General features: G+C 43.0%; 1 protein-coding gene across 1 annotated transcript; it reads right to left on the reverse strand.

Annotated features, from left to right (window-relative positions):
• Positions 1-1242: 1242 nt before the first annotated feature.
• Positions 1243-16396, reverse strand: LOC124124068 (steroid 17-alpha-hydroxylase/17,20 lyase-like). The gene is made up of 11 exons (XM_048388689.1): positions 16177-16396; positions 13152-13369; positions 10757-10834; positions 10484-10582; positions 9538-9631; positions 8753-8908; positions 7620-7828; positions 5655-5783; positions 4464-4568; positions 3115-3249; positions 1243-1729 (listed from the first exon to the last, which is right to left on the reverse strand). The coding sequence occupies exons 2-11, from the start codon at positions 13360-13362 to the stop codon at positions 1383-1385; spliced, it is 1563 nt and encodes a 520-aa protein (XP_048244646.1). The 5' UTR covers positions 13363-13369; positions 16177-16396; the 3' UTR covers positions 1243-1382.
• Positions 16397-16911: the final 515 nt, after the last annotated feature.

Raw genomic sequence — 16911 nt, forward strand, 5'->3', positions numbered from 1 at the left:
CTACCCGACCGCCCCATCTCGGCTATGATTTAATTTATTTAAATCTAGGTTTTTGTAATTAGTAATGTACAATGTTTCCATCTCTTTATTCGTGTATGAGACAAGAATCTAAGTGTTGTTTTCCGGAATAGGTTATGTTATAAACATGATTAGTTCCGTGTAGTATCCTGTATGTAGACAGTATAGCTGTATTACTCTTGGTTATAAAAGTATATGTTACTTAAGAAATAAACGACTCTGCAAGGAAAACAAATATGAGGGGCGCAGCATGAATGAATTTTGTAAGATCCCTAATTTTATTACACAGAATATTTATACATCTTCCTGTACACAGTACACAGTTAATGTAACTGTAAAACTATTTACCAAGTTCTACCGATGTGTACTATTTATTTTACTTATTGTTCCTTTTCAAATGTTTCAGGGTCTTACAATAAAATAACTCCCATGTTCTATTGCTGGAACAAACGTTAAAACACCTGCAGCGTGTGTTTGTAAAAAATTCACTTTTTACTGCCCAGCTACACAGTAACGACTTACGATGAAAGAAACTGCTACACTGCTTCTTTACATTAGTAAAGACAAAAAAAACAAACACCCGCCATCAATAACCAGTCTCGATTATCCGCCGAAACAGATTCCGTTGGGCGTAAAAGGCAACATGGTGGTGACAATTCAATGAATGACTCATTGAAAATCAATGATGACACCAGGCGTTCGCAAAGAAATATCATATTTGTTTAACATTGATGCACAGGAGTTCGGACATTTCTTTCAGCTTACTGAGCTGTGCGCCTTCGAAAAGAAAGACGCACGTATGCCTTCAATGTTTTAAACGCTTTCTAAAGGTAAACAATCTCATTAAAATCAGATCTTAGTTCTCGCTACTGCAAAACAAAGATCTGAGGACATCCCATTAGGGGTCACGTCAGAACGACCTTTCATCCGACCAATCAGGGCGTCGCTTACCAGATTATGAAAGTGACAGTCGGACTGGGATTTCTAATCCTGCAACCTCGAAAACTTTAACACGGGGTATTCCGAACGATAGTTACAGGCTTAACGACTGAATCCATACAATCTAGACCATATACTTGCCATTTCAGAATATTTTATTGTTCAGGTTTCAATATTTTAATCGAGAATTTGTCCAAATATGTTTCGAAGCGTAGTCGCCAATTTGAAATTAGTGCCGTAAAGCACGAGAAAGCTGCCTTCTGATTGGCTAATGTCGACTTCTTGTCAGTCCTTCCATTAGTCGGTCAAAATTCGCGCAAGGTCGGTCTGACGTGACCCGTAATGGGATGTTCTCAGATCTTTGTTTAGCGATAGCGAGAACTAAGATCTGATTTTAATGAGATTGAAAGGTAAAGTACAGACACCTAAATCCTTGCTTCAACTGTAATTTCGTATTCATTAGGAATGCTCTGAAATGACCCCCCTCTTTGTTCAAAGTTCAGTTTGGTTCCCGGTGGGAGAGACACTTTCAAATGTCTCATAATGCCAGCCAACAAGAGGTGAAGCTCGGGTTTGGCCACGCTCTCTCCGAGACACACTCTCCTTCCGGCGGAGAACGGAAGCCAACCTTCTGGTTTAGCGGCCATCTTGCCAGTCTGGTCCAGAAACCTCTCTGGTTTGAATACTTCCGGGTCACGCCACTGTTCCGGGTCATGGTGCAGAGCGTGGTGGTTAATCATGACCAATGTTCCTTTTGGGACTTCGAAGCCTCCTGTAAACGTAATCATCAAAATATGTTCCACTGAATCAACGACATGCGACATGAAAACACGACCGTAACATCAATGCTTTTGGTCAAGGTTCTTGATGCTGCAGGGGGCAAGGGTGGCCCAGTCGTCTAAGGCGCCGCGATTCGCTGTGCACAGCTGCGTCCCTTGGGCACGCCAGAAACCTATGATTGTGGGTTCGAATCCCGGTTGGCCCCGATTATGTTTTTAGGTTTGTCAGCACCATACCCGTGCTCGTGAGTTTCACCGAAGTGGTAAACGTCTGAGACCTGCACCAACATTAAGCTGACACGCCGTGATATAACTGGAATACTGTTAAAAGCGGCGTTAAACCCAACTCACTCACTCACTCTTGATGCTGCAAAAAAACCATAAAAATCCTTATTTTTGAAACAAATGCTCATTATTACTCTGCTGACCCTTGTAACGTCATTTTGAGAAAATGTCACTTTATGTAATTCACTATGGTGACTTAGTCGAATGGTGATTGACAAGATTACGTGAGTGAGTGAGTATGGTTTTACGCCGCTTTTAGCAATATTCCAGCAATATCACGGCGGGGGTCACCAGAAATGGGCTTCATACATTGTACCCATTTGGGGATTCGAACCCGGATCTTCGGCGTGACAAACGAACGCTTTAGCGTTACAACGACAATATTTCAGCCATATCGTGATCACATATACACAGAGGAATCATGGTATATGCTAAGTATATTTTATTGCTAAGTATAACTCTTCAAGATAATGCTGATTATCATTCCCCGGTAGTGGGAGGAAAGGAATAACGTAGCGTTGTGACATCAACATATTCAGATGTTACGAGTGCTACGAGCTCATGTACAAGTTCTACTTTAAAGATACAACGTAGAGTAAATATTGTTGTTTGTTTGTTTATTGGTTGTTTAACGCTGCACTCAGCAGTATTCCAGCTATATGGGGGCGGTCGGGTAGCCTAGTGGTTAAAGCGTTTGCTCGTCACGCCGAAGACCCGGGTTCGATTCCCGACATGGGTACAATGTGTGAAGCCCATTTGCGTGTACCCCTCCGTGATATTGCTGGAATATTGCTAAAAGCGGCGTAAAGTCAAAACACTCACTCACTCCAGCTATATGACGGCGGTCTGTAAATAATCGAGTCTGGACCAGACAATCCAGTGATTGACATCATGAGCATCGATCCACACTATTGGATCCACATGCATCAACCAAGTCAGCGAGCCTGACCACCCTATCCGTCAGTCGCCTCTCATATTACGACAAGCATAGTCACCTTTCACGGCAAGGTTGCTGAAGACCTTTTCTACCCCGGATCTTCACGGGTAGTAAACATTATTGAATAGATCCTACATATCGGTAACTGTAACCTACCAACGTGTGTGTCACACAGGGACATATGTGGAAGACCAAGAGGCACCACAGTGGCGATCCTCATACTCTCGTACAGCACGGCCTCGATGAAGGGGAGATTACTCCTGTCTGAAACCTTGGGGAAGTGACGGGGACCTGTGGGTTTGTAATGAAGTGAAAAATGCTTAACACCGTACCAGAAATATTGCAATTATTCGAGGCGAGTAATGAATTAGACAAAGACAATTAATACGTCTCCAGCTAATATTTTCATGACATATTATCTTTAAGATCATCATATCAAGGCGATCAGGTGATATTTGCAAGAAAATGTAACGTGGCACTATGAAGACAACGTTGAGTGGTGTGCCAAAGTCAAAGATTGTTTGTTTGTTTGTTGTTTAACGCCGCACTCAGGAATATTACAGCTATATGACGGCGGTCTGTAAGTAATCGAGTCTGGACCAGACAATCCAGTTTATTGACATCATGAGCATCGATCTGCCCAACTAGGATACGGTGACATGCATCAACCAAGTCAGGGAGCCTGACCACTCGATTCTATTAGTCGCCTTTTACGACAAGCACAGACACCTTTCACGGCAGACATGGGTTGCTGAAGACCTTTTCTACCTTTGACCCACAGACGTGGAATTTCAATATTCGGATAAATCCTAAATTTCTTTTTTCAATTGTTTGTTTGTTGTTTTACGCCGCACTCAACAATATTACAGCTATATGACGGCGGTCTGTAAATAATCGAGTCTGGACCAGACAATTCAGTTTATTGACATCAAGAGCATCGATCTACGCAACTAGGATACGGTGACATGCATCAACCAAGTCAGGGAGCCTGACCACCCGATCCCGTTAGTCGCCTTTTACGACAAGCACAGCCACCTTTTACGGCAAGCATGGGCTGCTGAAGACCTATTCTACCTTGGACCTTTGGCCCTAATTGTGTGCGTATATAATGGAATATTTGGTGTCCAATTATATGCTTTTATATGTAATATTTTGTATCCAGTTGTAAGTTTAAGGGATGACATATTTTGTATCCAAATGTTTGCGTATTTGAAGCAATCTAGGTAGGAAATAGTTTAATACGACAGTAGCATCTTTTTAAAAGGAAGAAAAACAGACACAGGATGGCTTAGCAGATAACGTTCTTGTAAAACCTATTTCTGATATCACAATAACAAAGGCATACAGAAGTGAAGCGGATTTCATAATTGGCACAACCTCCGTTTAGCGGAAAAGTCCTGCTGGTCGGGTTTGAACAGTACTTGAGTTATGTTACTGCATGTCAGATTAATATGATGCCAAATGTGTCTGAAGCGATGCAGGTCCTAGATGCTAAATAATCTCACCTAGGGCCTTGTCGACCTCCTCGTGCACCTTGTCCTGGATGTCAGGGTGCATGGCCAGGTACAACAGCGTCCACAACAGGGTCAAGCGGGACGTGTCCAACCCAGCTGTAATGGGTGAGTGAGTGAGTGAGTGAGTGATTTGGCCCTACTTTCACGCTGTCTAGAACAGGAATGCACAATGGGATGCAGGCTAAAGGTTACAAAATGTATCGAAACCCACGAGCAGGGACTCCACAACAGGGTGAAGCGGGACGTGTTCAAACCAGCTGTAATGAGTGAGTGAGTGAGTGAGTGATTTGGCCCTACTTTCACGCTGTCTAGAACAGGAATGCACAATGGGATGCAGGCTAAAGGTTACAAAATGTATCGAAACCCACGAGCAGGGGCACGACCGAGAAACATAATCAGGGCGAATCTGGAATTAAAATGCACGATTCTCGGATCCCAGCGAGACGAAGGAACGAAAGTTTTCTCGCTGGCATCATGTTTGTTTGTTGTTTTACACCACATTCAGCAATATTCCAGCTATATTTCGGCGATCTATAAATAATCGTATCTGGAACAGGCAATCCAGTGATTGACATCATGAGCATCGATCTACGCAATTGGGACACAATGACATGCATCAACCAAGCCTCACCACGCCTCTTACGACAAGCATGGGTTGCTGAAGACCAATCCATTCTAACCCGGAATCTTCAATGGACGGCACCTCAGAGGAAAGAGCCATTCGTGCCACCCAGCATAATACTTATTATGATAATGACAAGCGTGTCGATGACCATGTTCTGCTTTGAAAGGTTGGTTGGTTGCTTGGTTTGTTGTTTAACGCCACACTCAGGAATATTCCAGCTATATGACGGCGGTCTGTAAATAATCGAGTCTGGACCAGACAATCCAGTGATTGATATCGTGAGCATCGATCCACGCAAATGGGATCGATGACATGCTTCAAAAATGTCAGCGAGTCTGACCACCCGATCCCGTTAGTCGCCTTTTACGACAAGCATAGTCGCCTTTTACGGCAAGCATGGTTTGCTGAAGACCAATTCTACCCCGGAATCTTCACGGGTCCTGACACCAAGTGTTCAGAGGTACTTTCTATGTTTTAAGTGCGTGATTTCACTGCAGTGATACGTGTTCCATTCAGAACATATCTGTGGCCTTAATATTTCCTCTGTGGAATTTTACCTCCAAGTATGTCTGCTAATGTCCGAAGGATGTGTCTGTCTGACAGCTGTGACATCAGATCGGGGTCTTCCTCTTCACGTGCCTCATCTTGGGCCTCAAGCAGAGCATCACAAAAATCACGGGTAGTACCTGTCGATAAAACACTCATACAGCTACTGACGAGAAGGATTAAAAACATTAACAATACTCAAAAACGTCAACGGCAGACAATGTCTGCAGAAACAGATTCCACTGGGCGTAAAAGGCGAAATAATGGTGAAAATTATATGAATGAATCGCTGAAACTCAGTGATGATCCAGACCCGTGAAGATCCGGGGTAGAATAGGTCTTCAGCAACCCATGCTTGCCGTAAAATGCGACTATGCTTGTCGTAAAAGGCGACTAACGGGATCGGGTGGTCTGGCTCGCTGACTTGGTTGATGCATGTCATCGATCCCAATTGCGTGGATCGATGTTCATGATGTAAATCACTGGATTGTCTGGTCCAGACTCGATTATTTACAGACCGCCCTCATATAGCTGGAATATTGCTGAGTGCGGCGTTAAACAACAAACCAACCAACAGTGATGATCCAGGTGTTCGCGAAAAGGGTGAGCATGTTCTGCTCTTCCGGAAGCTCCAGCCACTCGCACAATTTGCATGAGGAAGTTGGTTGGTTGGTTGGTTGTTTAACGCCGCACTCAGCAATATTCCAGCTATATGACGGGGGTCTGTAAATAATCGAGTCTAGACCAGTTAATATCATGAGCATCGATCCACGCAATTGGGATCGATGGCATGCATCAAACCAAGTCAGCGAGCTTGACCACCCGATCCCGTTAGTCGCCTTTTACGACAAGCATAGTCGCCTTTTACGGCAAGCATGGGTTCTGAAGACCTATTCTACCCCGGATCTTCACGGGTCCTGAAACTCAGTGATGATCCAGGTGTTCGCGAAAAGGGTGAGGATGTCCTGCTCTTCCGGAAGCTCCAGCCACTCACACAATTTGCATAAGAAAGTAAAAGGGTCTGTTTGTTGCATGACGCCGCACACCTGTACTCCTGCCATACGACGGCGGCCTGTAATCATTCGAGTCTGGACCCGTGAAGATTCCGGGGTAGAATAGGTCTTCAGCAACCCATGCTTCCCGTAAAAGGCGACTATGCTTGCGGTAAAAGGCGACTATGACCCACGAAGATCCGGGGCAGAATAGGTCTTCAGCATCCCATGCTTCCCGTAAAAGGCGACTATGACCCGTGAAGATCCGGAGTAGAATAGGTCTACAGCAACCCATGCTTGCCGTAAAAGGCGTCTATGAACCGTAAAGATCCGGGGTAGAATAGGTCTTCAGCAACCCATGCTTGCCGTAAAAGGCGACTATGCTTGTCGTAAAAGGCGACTAACGGGATCGGGTGGTCAGGCTTGCTGACTTGGTTGATGCATGTCATCGATCCCAATTGCGTGGATCGATGCTCATGATATCAATCACTGGATTGTCTGGTCCAGACTCTATTATTTACAGACCGCCGTCATATAGCTGGAATACTGCTGAGTGCGGCGTTAAACAACAAACCAACCAACCTGATCATATATACAATCGAGTGACAGTGGACCAGACAATCCAGTGACACTACAGCGCAGTACAGATTTACTTGAACGAAGACGATATGCTATTTTGAATTACGTCTGCTGCGTACAAGTGCAGAGAAACAGTTACAATGTATATTCGTTTTGCAACACAGTGGGAGCAGATTTAATGTCGCAGCAGCACGACATAATTGATGACTGAATTTCACGACCATTGTATATATTTTGTTGGGGTGGGAAAGGAGCTGTATACGAAAATGAAGGAAAACAAATAGCTTGTCAACTTGTTTAGATGAAAAATATAGATCGTTCACTTGCTCAATATTGTAAAAAAGTAATATGATGTGAGTAATAGTATGTTTTTTTTAAGTACGTACCAAAATACCAAAAAGTCACCTTTTGATTGTGTTTGCTTGTGTTTGTTCAATCGCTCCCGCAAGTACCCATCGAATTTGTCAGCCAGTTTCAACATACGCCTCATTTTCCCTGTAGGGAAGAGCCGGAGTGGGGGAATGACATCCTCGAGAAAGCCGTTGCCGACTTCATTCGTGAAGGTATCTGATATACTTATCATATCCTTGAAGTACTTGTCGTTGACATCACATCTGAAAGGAAGAGAGTAAGTGAGTGAGTTTTTCACAGTTAGTTTGTTTGTTGTTTAACGCGAATCTGGACCAGACAATCCAGTGATTGACATCATGAGCATCGATCTACACAAGTCGGATACGATGACATACATCAACCAATCCCACTCGATCCCGTTAGTCGCCTCTTTCAACAAGCATATTCGCCTTTTGCGGCATACATTGTTGGTTGCTGAAGACCTATCATAACCCACCTTCCTGAGGCAAGAGAGTTAACTGACCATAAAAGTCCAGTTTCCACCCTTGCCGAACTAGGCTGGTATAATGGAGTTAGATTGTGGCTGGACTAACGAGTCAATGCATAGTCCAATCAAAATCGCGCACCGAAATCGAAATCCGGTTCGTAAACTGTCATGCAGAATTCGGTCGATTGCAGGATTTGCACAGCATCTGCACCGCCAACTCGTTGTCAACAGATATTTCTGAAATCTGTTCATGTCTTTTATCATGATGCTCACGTGATTTGATGCACTTCGCGATGTAAGACCCGTTTTATCACAATGTAGATCTTGATTATCGATCAGAGCGTCTTGACTTGGCGCCGCCATTTTGTTTGACGCAAATGCAAGTGATACGAGAGGTGGAATCTGATTGGTCTATAGGAGAGGCATAGAAGGGGCATAACTCGTAATAGCCAATAGTTGCGCAACGATCGAGTCCAGGAATTCCAGCCAAGTTCGGCAGGGGTGGAAACTGGACTTTTAAAGTCAGTAAACTCTCTTGCCTCGGAAAGATGATCATAATCCGGATCGTCACGGGTTGTTTTGAACAAAATTCAAGTCACATCACGGCGTGTCAGCTTTACGTGATGGGGGGGGGGGGGGGGGGGGGTGTCATCTAGACAAAAAACTCGGTTATCATCTCTATATAGCTCAACATACTTACGTCTCATTATAGCAGATGTTGTTGATGATGTTAAAAACGATCAGGGAGATGATGTCATGTGGGTTAAACGGCCCTTTCTTCTCTTTCATCAGCTGTATGCCCTGGGTGAGGGAACGTTCTATTCCACCCTCAAGTTGGTTTCCCGTCATGTAGTGTCTGTGGGGGTAAAATGAGTATCATGGTTGGTTGGTTGGTTGGTTTGATGTTTAACGCCGCACTCAGCAATATTACAGCTACATGACGGCGGCTGTAAATAATCGAGTCTGGACCAGACAATCCAGTGACTGACATCACGAGTATCGATCCATACAATTGGGTTGGTTGGTTGGTTTGTTGTCTAACGCCGCACTCAGCAATATTCCAGCTTTATGACGGCGGTCTGTAAATAATCGAGTATGGACCAGACAATCCAGTGATTAATATCATGAACATCGATCCACGCACTTGGGATCGATGACATGCATCAACCAAGTCAGCGAGCCTGACCACCCGATCCAGGTAGTCGCCACCTAAGCATTGTCGCCTTTTACAGCAAGCATGGGTTGCTGAAGACCTATTCTACCCCGGATCTTCACGGATCTGTAGTAATGTGAACGCAATGCAATACATTTAGATTTAAAGAGTGTTTCCAGCAAATGGTCAAGTGACACCTTCCTGGTACGTTGATATGCATTATGCTGAAAACGTAGTGCAATTGGTGGGATGGTTGGAGCTGCTATTTTATTGATATCAACAGTGAAAACAGTATAACTATTTGCTTAAAAGGTGTCGGTCTAATGTTTTACTTCAGAGCCTTTGTAGCTAACTTCCTGTGCAGTTTCCACGTGGGGCTGTAGTGCCCAAGGGCGATACTGCGTCCTCCGTCGCTGAACAAGTCCGCTGGAAACACACAAAATTAAGTCCTTGTAGCTATCAGTGCTACATAAATCAATACTATTAAACACGGATGCCAGTTACAACGTGGTTGAGTTTGTTTGTTTGTTTGTTTGCTTGTTGTTTAACGCCGCGCTACAGCTTTTTGACTGCGGTCTGTAACTAATCGCGTCTTGACCACCCGATCCCGTTAGTAGCATCTTGCGACAAGCATAGTCGCCTTTTACGGCAAGCATGGGTTGCTGAAGACCTATTCAACCCCGGATCTTCACGGGTTTACTAATGTTGTTGCATTAAGGGTTGCATTAAGGGTTTAAGAGGTCACCTTCTCCCTAAGCAATTTCGGCTGACCTGGAGTTTCTTAAACTATGTGGTATCCTAATGTAATGTAAGAAATTAGCTGTAGCTGGTTCGTGTACATATTGAGCGGCTCAGCTCCTTTTACAAAACCCTACCCCTAAGACCAGGCCCGCTCTAAGTTCGAGTAGCTCAGCGGTGAAAGTGTTCGCTGGGGTGGGGTTTCCATGTTAAACTGCGCTGTAGACACCACATATAACTCCGATTTCATCTCAGTAACGATGCGAATTTTCCAAATGTTTATGCACATAACTGGCTATAGAGTTATGTACTACTACTACTACTACTACTACTACTACTACTACAACAACGATGCTCATGATATCAATCATTGGATTGTCTGGTCCAGACTCGATTATTTTACAGACCGCCGTCATAAAGCTTGAATATTGCTGAGTGCGGCGTAAACAACAAACAAGCAAACTACAATTACATATTTCAAGATGTAACAACAATAAAAACGACGATGATGATGATGATGACGGTGATGATGATAATTACTTGAGTACGACTGTGGCCTCCCAGCAAAGTCCGCCTGCCGTTTCACCAGTGCTTCCAAGACAACGTCTATTCTGTTTAGTGTCACCGCTCTCAGAGGCCCTGTATCGAAAAAAGATGCGTTATAAGAAAAATATATCATGTACATCAGTTGAACTGATATTGAAATGTATACATATGATGAAATAAAAGAAAAGCATTCACTTTAAAATTGAAGCAATATCGTAAATCCATAACCGATGTTAACATTAACGGAGGCTGTCCATGTCTTCCTACCCATATTGACTGTGATAACGGGTCCGTACTTTGTCTGCCATTCAATCAGCTTCTCAAAGATGGTGGCGTTCCTGAACTCTGCAACAGATGTAGAAACGTTGGTACTGAGTTATGGCTAAAAATTGTGCCAGCAGCACGTAAATACTCTCAAGTAATGAACGCTCTGTATGTTATAGACCGCCTCCGTGGTCTAGTGGTAGAGCGTCCGCCCGTAGAGCGGAAGGTCCGGGGTTCGATCCCCAGCCGCGTCATACCAAAAGACGTTAAAAGATGGTACTTGTTGATACCCTGTCTGGCGCTCGGCATTACGGGGCTAAAACAAGGACTTGTCGGCTCGGAGTCAGTATACTGTGTCTTAGTGGGGTATTCATGTTAAACTGCGGCATGGTATCTCAGTGTGCTAGCACTATAAATCACCATCAGTCCGGACTAGTACAAGCAGCCACACACACACACACACACACGTGCATGCACGTCGCTATATAAGTGCAATAATCTTGGACGCGACGTTAAACCCAATTTCACCTCACCTCACCTGTATGTTATACAACAGTACTGAATATATCTTGTGAATATACATTTGTAATATCAGCTACATTGAAACCTAGAACTCCATTATTCCACTGTGTCCTAATCATGACTTGCCTCATATTTGTACTTGTCTATATGTAAGTCAGAATATGGAAACTTCACGGGTCTACATAACGTAAAAGGTGTAAAGAAACTAATTAAATTTAATCTATCATAAGAATATTGTGTAACGAAAACCTTTGTAAATAAAAGCGAAAAACCCCTTAAATCCGGGGTAGAATAGGTCTTCAGCAACCCATACTTGCCGTAAAAGGCGACTATGCTTGTCGTAAAAGGCCCATAACGGAATCGGGTGGTCAGGCTCGCTGACTTGGTTGATGCATGTCATCGATCCAAATTGCGTGGATCTATGCTCATTATATCAATCACTGGATTGTCCGGTCCAGACTCGATTATTTACAGACCGCCGTCATAAAGCTGATTATTGCTGAGTGCGGCGTTAAACAACAAACCAACCAACGTTATGTGCTTCGAATTCAACCTTCAAATAGTCTAAGGAACGTTCTTTTAAGAACATGTAAACCATCACAAAGTATCCCCGGAGTCTTTTTTATATAGAGATGATCGTTTGCTTGTGGGTGAGTGAGGTGGCTTTAACGCCGCTTTGAACAGTATTCCAGTCCTATTCCGGCGTCTCTGCTTAATGTGGGAGGAAAGCCCGAAGTGATGCAGGTCTCAGACGTTTACCACTTTGGTGAAACCCACGAGCACGGTTATGGTGCTGACAAACCTAGAAACATAATCGGGGCGAACTGGGATTCGAACCCACACTCATAGGTTTCTGGCGCATAGTGGCGCCTAAGTCGACTGGGCCACCCGTCTCCCCTTAAGTGTTTGTTTGTTTGTTTGTTGTTTAACGCCGCACTCAGCAATATTCCAGCTATATGACGGCGGTCTGTAAAATAATCGAGTCTGGACCAGACAATCCAGTGATTGACATCATGAGCATCGATTCTAGCAATTGGGTTGGTTGGTTGGTTTGTTTTCTATGTTTTGTGTATTTCATTTACCCATTCCCGGATTCATATTGGATTACTATGAAGCATTAAATACAAGTTATAAATAAGGTACGTACTTCAACTGCGCCTTCTAATCTTTGTATCAGCTAATCATTTAACTTTATTGTTTTATAAACTGAATACTTCTGAATACATTTTTTGTATGTAAATACTAAATACTCAGTAATACACAAGAAATGTTCTATTATAATCCACGTCCCATAAAGTTCAAGTTTGTTGGTAGGCTTCCTTTCAAATATACATTCGAAAGCACTTAACTCATAACTCATAACTAGCATAACTCTAGAATTAATATCAGCTAACTGTGTTTCTGATCGCATCAATCAACCTTGCCTTCAATCGGTTGGTTTGTAGTTTTACGCCGCACTAAGCAATATTCCAGCTATATGACGGCGGTCTGTTAATAATCGAGTCTGGACCACCCGATCCCGTTAGTCACCTTTTACGACAAGCATAGTCGCCTTTTACGAAAGCCTTTTATAGGTTTACTGAAGACCTATTCTATCCCGGAATCTTCACGGGGCCCACGCAATTGGGATACGATGACATGCGCGCAATTGGGATACGATGACATGCATCAACCAAGTCAGCGAGCCTGACCACCCGATCCCGTTAGTCGCCTTTTACGACAAGCATAGTCGCCTTTTACGGCAAGTATGGGTCGCTGAAGACCTATTCTACCCCGGATCTTCACGGGTCCTCCCCTTAAGTGAAAAAGGGTGAATGTACAATGTATATTGAACTTTATCTATTGGGCATGACTAATTGAGAAAATTACGCGTTACCTAGCAGGTTCCCGAGTAGGGGCCAGCCTCGGGGCCCCGGGGGTAGCTTGTACCTCTTCTTGGTGACCAGATAGACCGCCACCCCCACGGCCGTCCCTACCAGAACAGCCCGGCCGGTGAGGCTCCCTGGTAGCCACTTCTCACACCGCCTGACCAGGTCAAGGAGCTGGTCCGAGTAGGGCAGTCTCTGCAGCAACTCCACGTCCAGCATGGTCAACCTGTGGGTCAGTGGACAATGATTTAGTGAACGAGTTTGGTTTAACGCCGCTTACAGCATTTCAGTCATGGCACCGAGGGTTAGCTTTATACTGGCTCAAAACCCAAGGTTGCGCAGGTCCTAGACGTTAACCACGGATGTATGGCACTGAAAAACCTAGAATCATAATCGCGGCAAATCTCGGATGCGAACTCAGGATCATAGCATCCTGACATGCCTAAGGGACATAACTCTTGGTAGGTGCACTCGTTGGAAGGGACGATGCTCACAGGGGAGGATTGTACACACTCCGCTTTGTAAAAAATCCACCCGATCCTCAGTTTATTTACCTCTTACGACTAAGTACTGCTGCCATATTTATGACGCATTCATCCCCATGATAGTAACGTTGTTTCTGTCGGCTGCAAATACTTAATTAATGCTTTTTGTTTATTGTTTAACGCCGCACTCCGCAATATTCCAGCTATATAACGGCGGTCTGTAAACAATCGAGTCTTGGACAGACAATCCTGTGATTGATATCATGAGCATCGGTCCACGCAACTGGGAGCTGGAATATAGCATAATTCCAGCATAATTATATTAACCACAAATAACACAACGCTGTTGTGGGAAAAAATATTATTTATTTTGAGTATTTGGCAATACAGTTGATACATTTGTATAGGGTAGGTCTATTTAAAATTAGTTTCTTGTTTAACGCCGCACTCAGCAGTATTCCAACCATATGACGGCGTGAGTCTGGACCAGATAATCCAGTGATTGACACCAAGCGCATCGAATATGATGTTATGCATCGACCAAATCGGCGAGCCTGACTACCCAGTCCTGTTCGTCGCCTCTTACATGGGTTGCTGAAACCTGGGTCTTTATTTAAAATGTAGAAAATCGAAGGAAATGGAAGCAATTTCTGGCACAAATGTAAACATGTGGAAATAGTATCAAAACTGCCAACAACATTGGCAGATGAACTTACTCAAATAATAGATCACATTCTTTTTACACTTGGCATTTGGTTATAATAATGTAAATGAAAATACTAAGGGCTCCATATGGCAAAAAAGTCATACTAGATAAGGTCTTTTTGTCACAACCACAGATGCACATACTCAAAATATTATCACGTAGTTTGAGAACATTTCAATACCGGGACTAATCAATAACAGAGATTCCTCGTCTCTTGTTTTACGTTTTTTGGTCAGTTTCCTTTTTGTATTTCTTTCTTTCAAAGAATAGTAATTGTGATCATGATGAGTTGAGTTACTTTTTTTCTATGTACTGTTTTTTTATCCAGTGTCAGTAACTGTTGTGGAATGTGGTTTACTTGTAACATTGACTGGTTTGAGTTCATATGATGATGATTGATTAGTTTGTCGTTTAACGCCGCACTCAGCAATTTTCCAGCTATATAACGGCGTTCTGTAAATAATCGAGTCTGGACCTGACAATCCAGTGATTAATATCATGAGCATCGATCCACGCAATTGGGATCGATGCCATGCATCAACCAAAGCCTGACCACCCGATCCCATTAGTCGCCTCTTACGAGAAGCATAGTCGACTGTTGTGATGTAACATGACAATTCATCCATACTACTAAACAGAAGTAAACTGCTTGTCCATTCGGATCAGTCTGACCCAAACCATTCCGCTGATGAGAGTCAAATAATGCATACGAATCAAAATCCGTAAAAATTGCAATAGAGACATCATTAAAAGTTACCAAAAGTGACTGGGATATCAATATTGCTTGTTGAACTGATTCTATAACATTTGTTTTCCCTGCTTCAATATTTGGAGCACATGTGACGGGGCTATAAAACTGATTATGACCTAAATACCCCTCATACCCTTCGGTGTTAACTACAGTCTGTATGTGACTGTAGAGAGCTGTGCCTTCATCAAACAAGATTATCGAGGTCAGTGGAACACGGTACAGACGCAAACAGATTTGAGCCATGGGACACAAAATGATAGTGACCAGAGCTACGGCTGTACATTGAATTCCATTAAACGAATGAAAAATACTACAGCCTTGATGCAAATTCGCCGACACACTACTCCGATTTTGCTTTGACTTTGCTACCAAACGTTTCACATGTGGCTATGTGCGGTGCACTGATTAACGCCGCACACGGGGGACTGGGTTAATTCAAAATACGGAATATAACTATTCCAAATATTTCCAGTGAACATGAGCATCCAAGCAATCAAAAGTGTGGTATGTAGAATGTAGAATTCAGCCATATTACATTTAAATTGAAATGTCGTCGTTGTTCATGAATAAGCATATTCAGAACATATTTTATATTATGCTGTTATTTACGATCTCCGGAGCACAGTTCTTCTTTTGTATGCACCGTGAAAAATCAGAAAATTAGTCCTTGAGGAAAAAAGGACATCGGATTACACATGAATGGTTTAACAATGTCAGCTAATGACCAGAAACGGTCAGATGCATCATTTAACTACATACAGACGATTTTGAAGTATCTCTTATTGCTGGAAAAGAATAGCATCAACATTCGACATTTAATCATTTGTTTCCGTAAATGCGTGGCTTGAAATTTCAAATAAACCAACATGTCGACATACATGCTACAAAATGAACGTTTCCCGTATACTTCCCCGCCCTTAAGGGCGGGGAAGAATGACTGGTCCCTCAGACAGTGTAAACAGTCCAGAAAACACTGCGCCGATCGATTCGTTACTTTCGTAATGTATTAACAGGTGAATATAAGACAGAAACAAGCATGTTGGTCCACTATATATAATCTGTTAGAATGGTTGAAGCAACCAGAGACTTACTTGAACAGAAAAACAGTTGGGACCTGAACAATAGCTGGTGCAGCCTGTTCGAACAAGCTTGATAGGCTGGTGTGACCTTCACCTTGTGAAATTGCGGTTCCACGAGGGAGTCCCCTGTGAACGTGAAATTGAATTGTTAAGGTGTCCAGTGTGGCGGGTCCTACCTGCAGGACAGAACATACTTGCCCTTTTCGCGAACTCCTGGTGTCATCACTGATCCATTGATATTATGTTCACCGCTATTCTGCCCTATAGCCCAATATGATCTCTCTCGGCGGATAATCGAGACTGGTTATTCTCTGGCCTTGACAATTTATTTTTCACTGTACACTGTATTTGATTTATGTGCCATTCACATATAAATTAGGTTTGCGACTAGGGTTTACTTTACAAGTAAATTGAATAGACTCAATACCTTTGACAAAATTTAATTTGCCTCTGACAGCCCATTCTCAGTGAGTGAGTGAGTTAAGATTTAACGTCACATCGGCAGTATTTCAGCCATATCGTGACGAGAAGTACATTAATAATACACATATTTATACGAAATAAAAACCTGTCAACGAAGGACAGTAAAATAACTAGATTTATCACAGATTATATCTAAAACTAGTAGTTAGCCATAAAAATATAACATCATACGAAACAATACAAGATAAAAATGCAGCCCATTCTGAAATTTGGTCCAGGTCATTATTGAGATTATTACCAACTATATCCGGATCATCTATGATC

This window comes from Haliotis rufescens, unplaced genomic scaffold, assembly GCF_023055435.1.
Source record: "Haliotis rufescens isolate VD_foot unplaced genomic scaffold, xgHalRufe1.0.p SCAF_76, whole genome shotgun sequence".
In the NCBI taxonomy this organism is placed as follows: domain Eukaryota; kingdom Metazoa; phylum Mollusca; class Gastropoda; order Lepetellida; family Haliotidae; genus Haliotis; species Haliotis rufescens.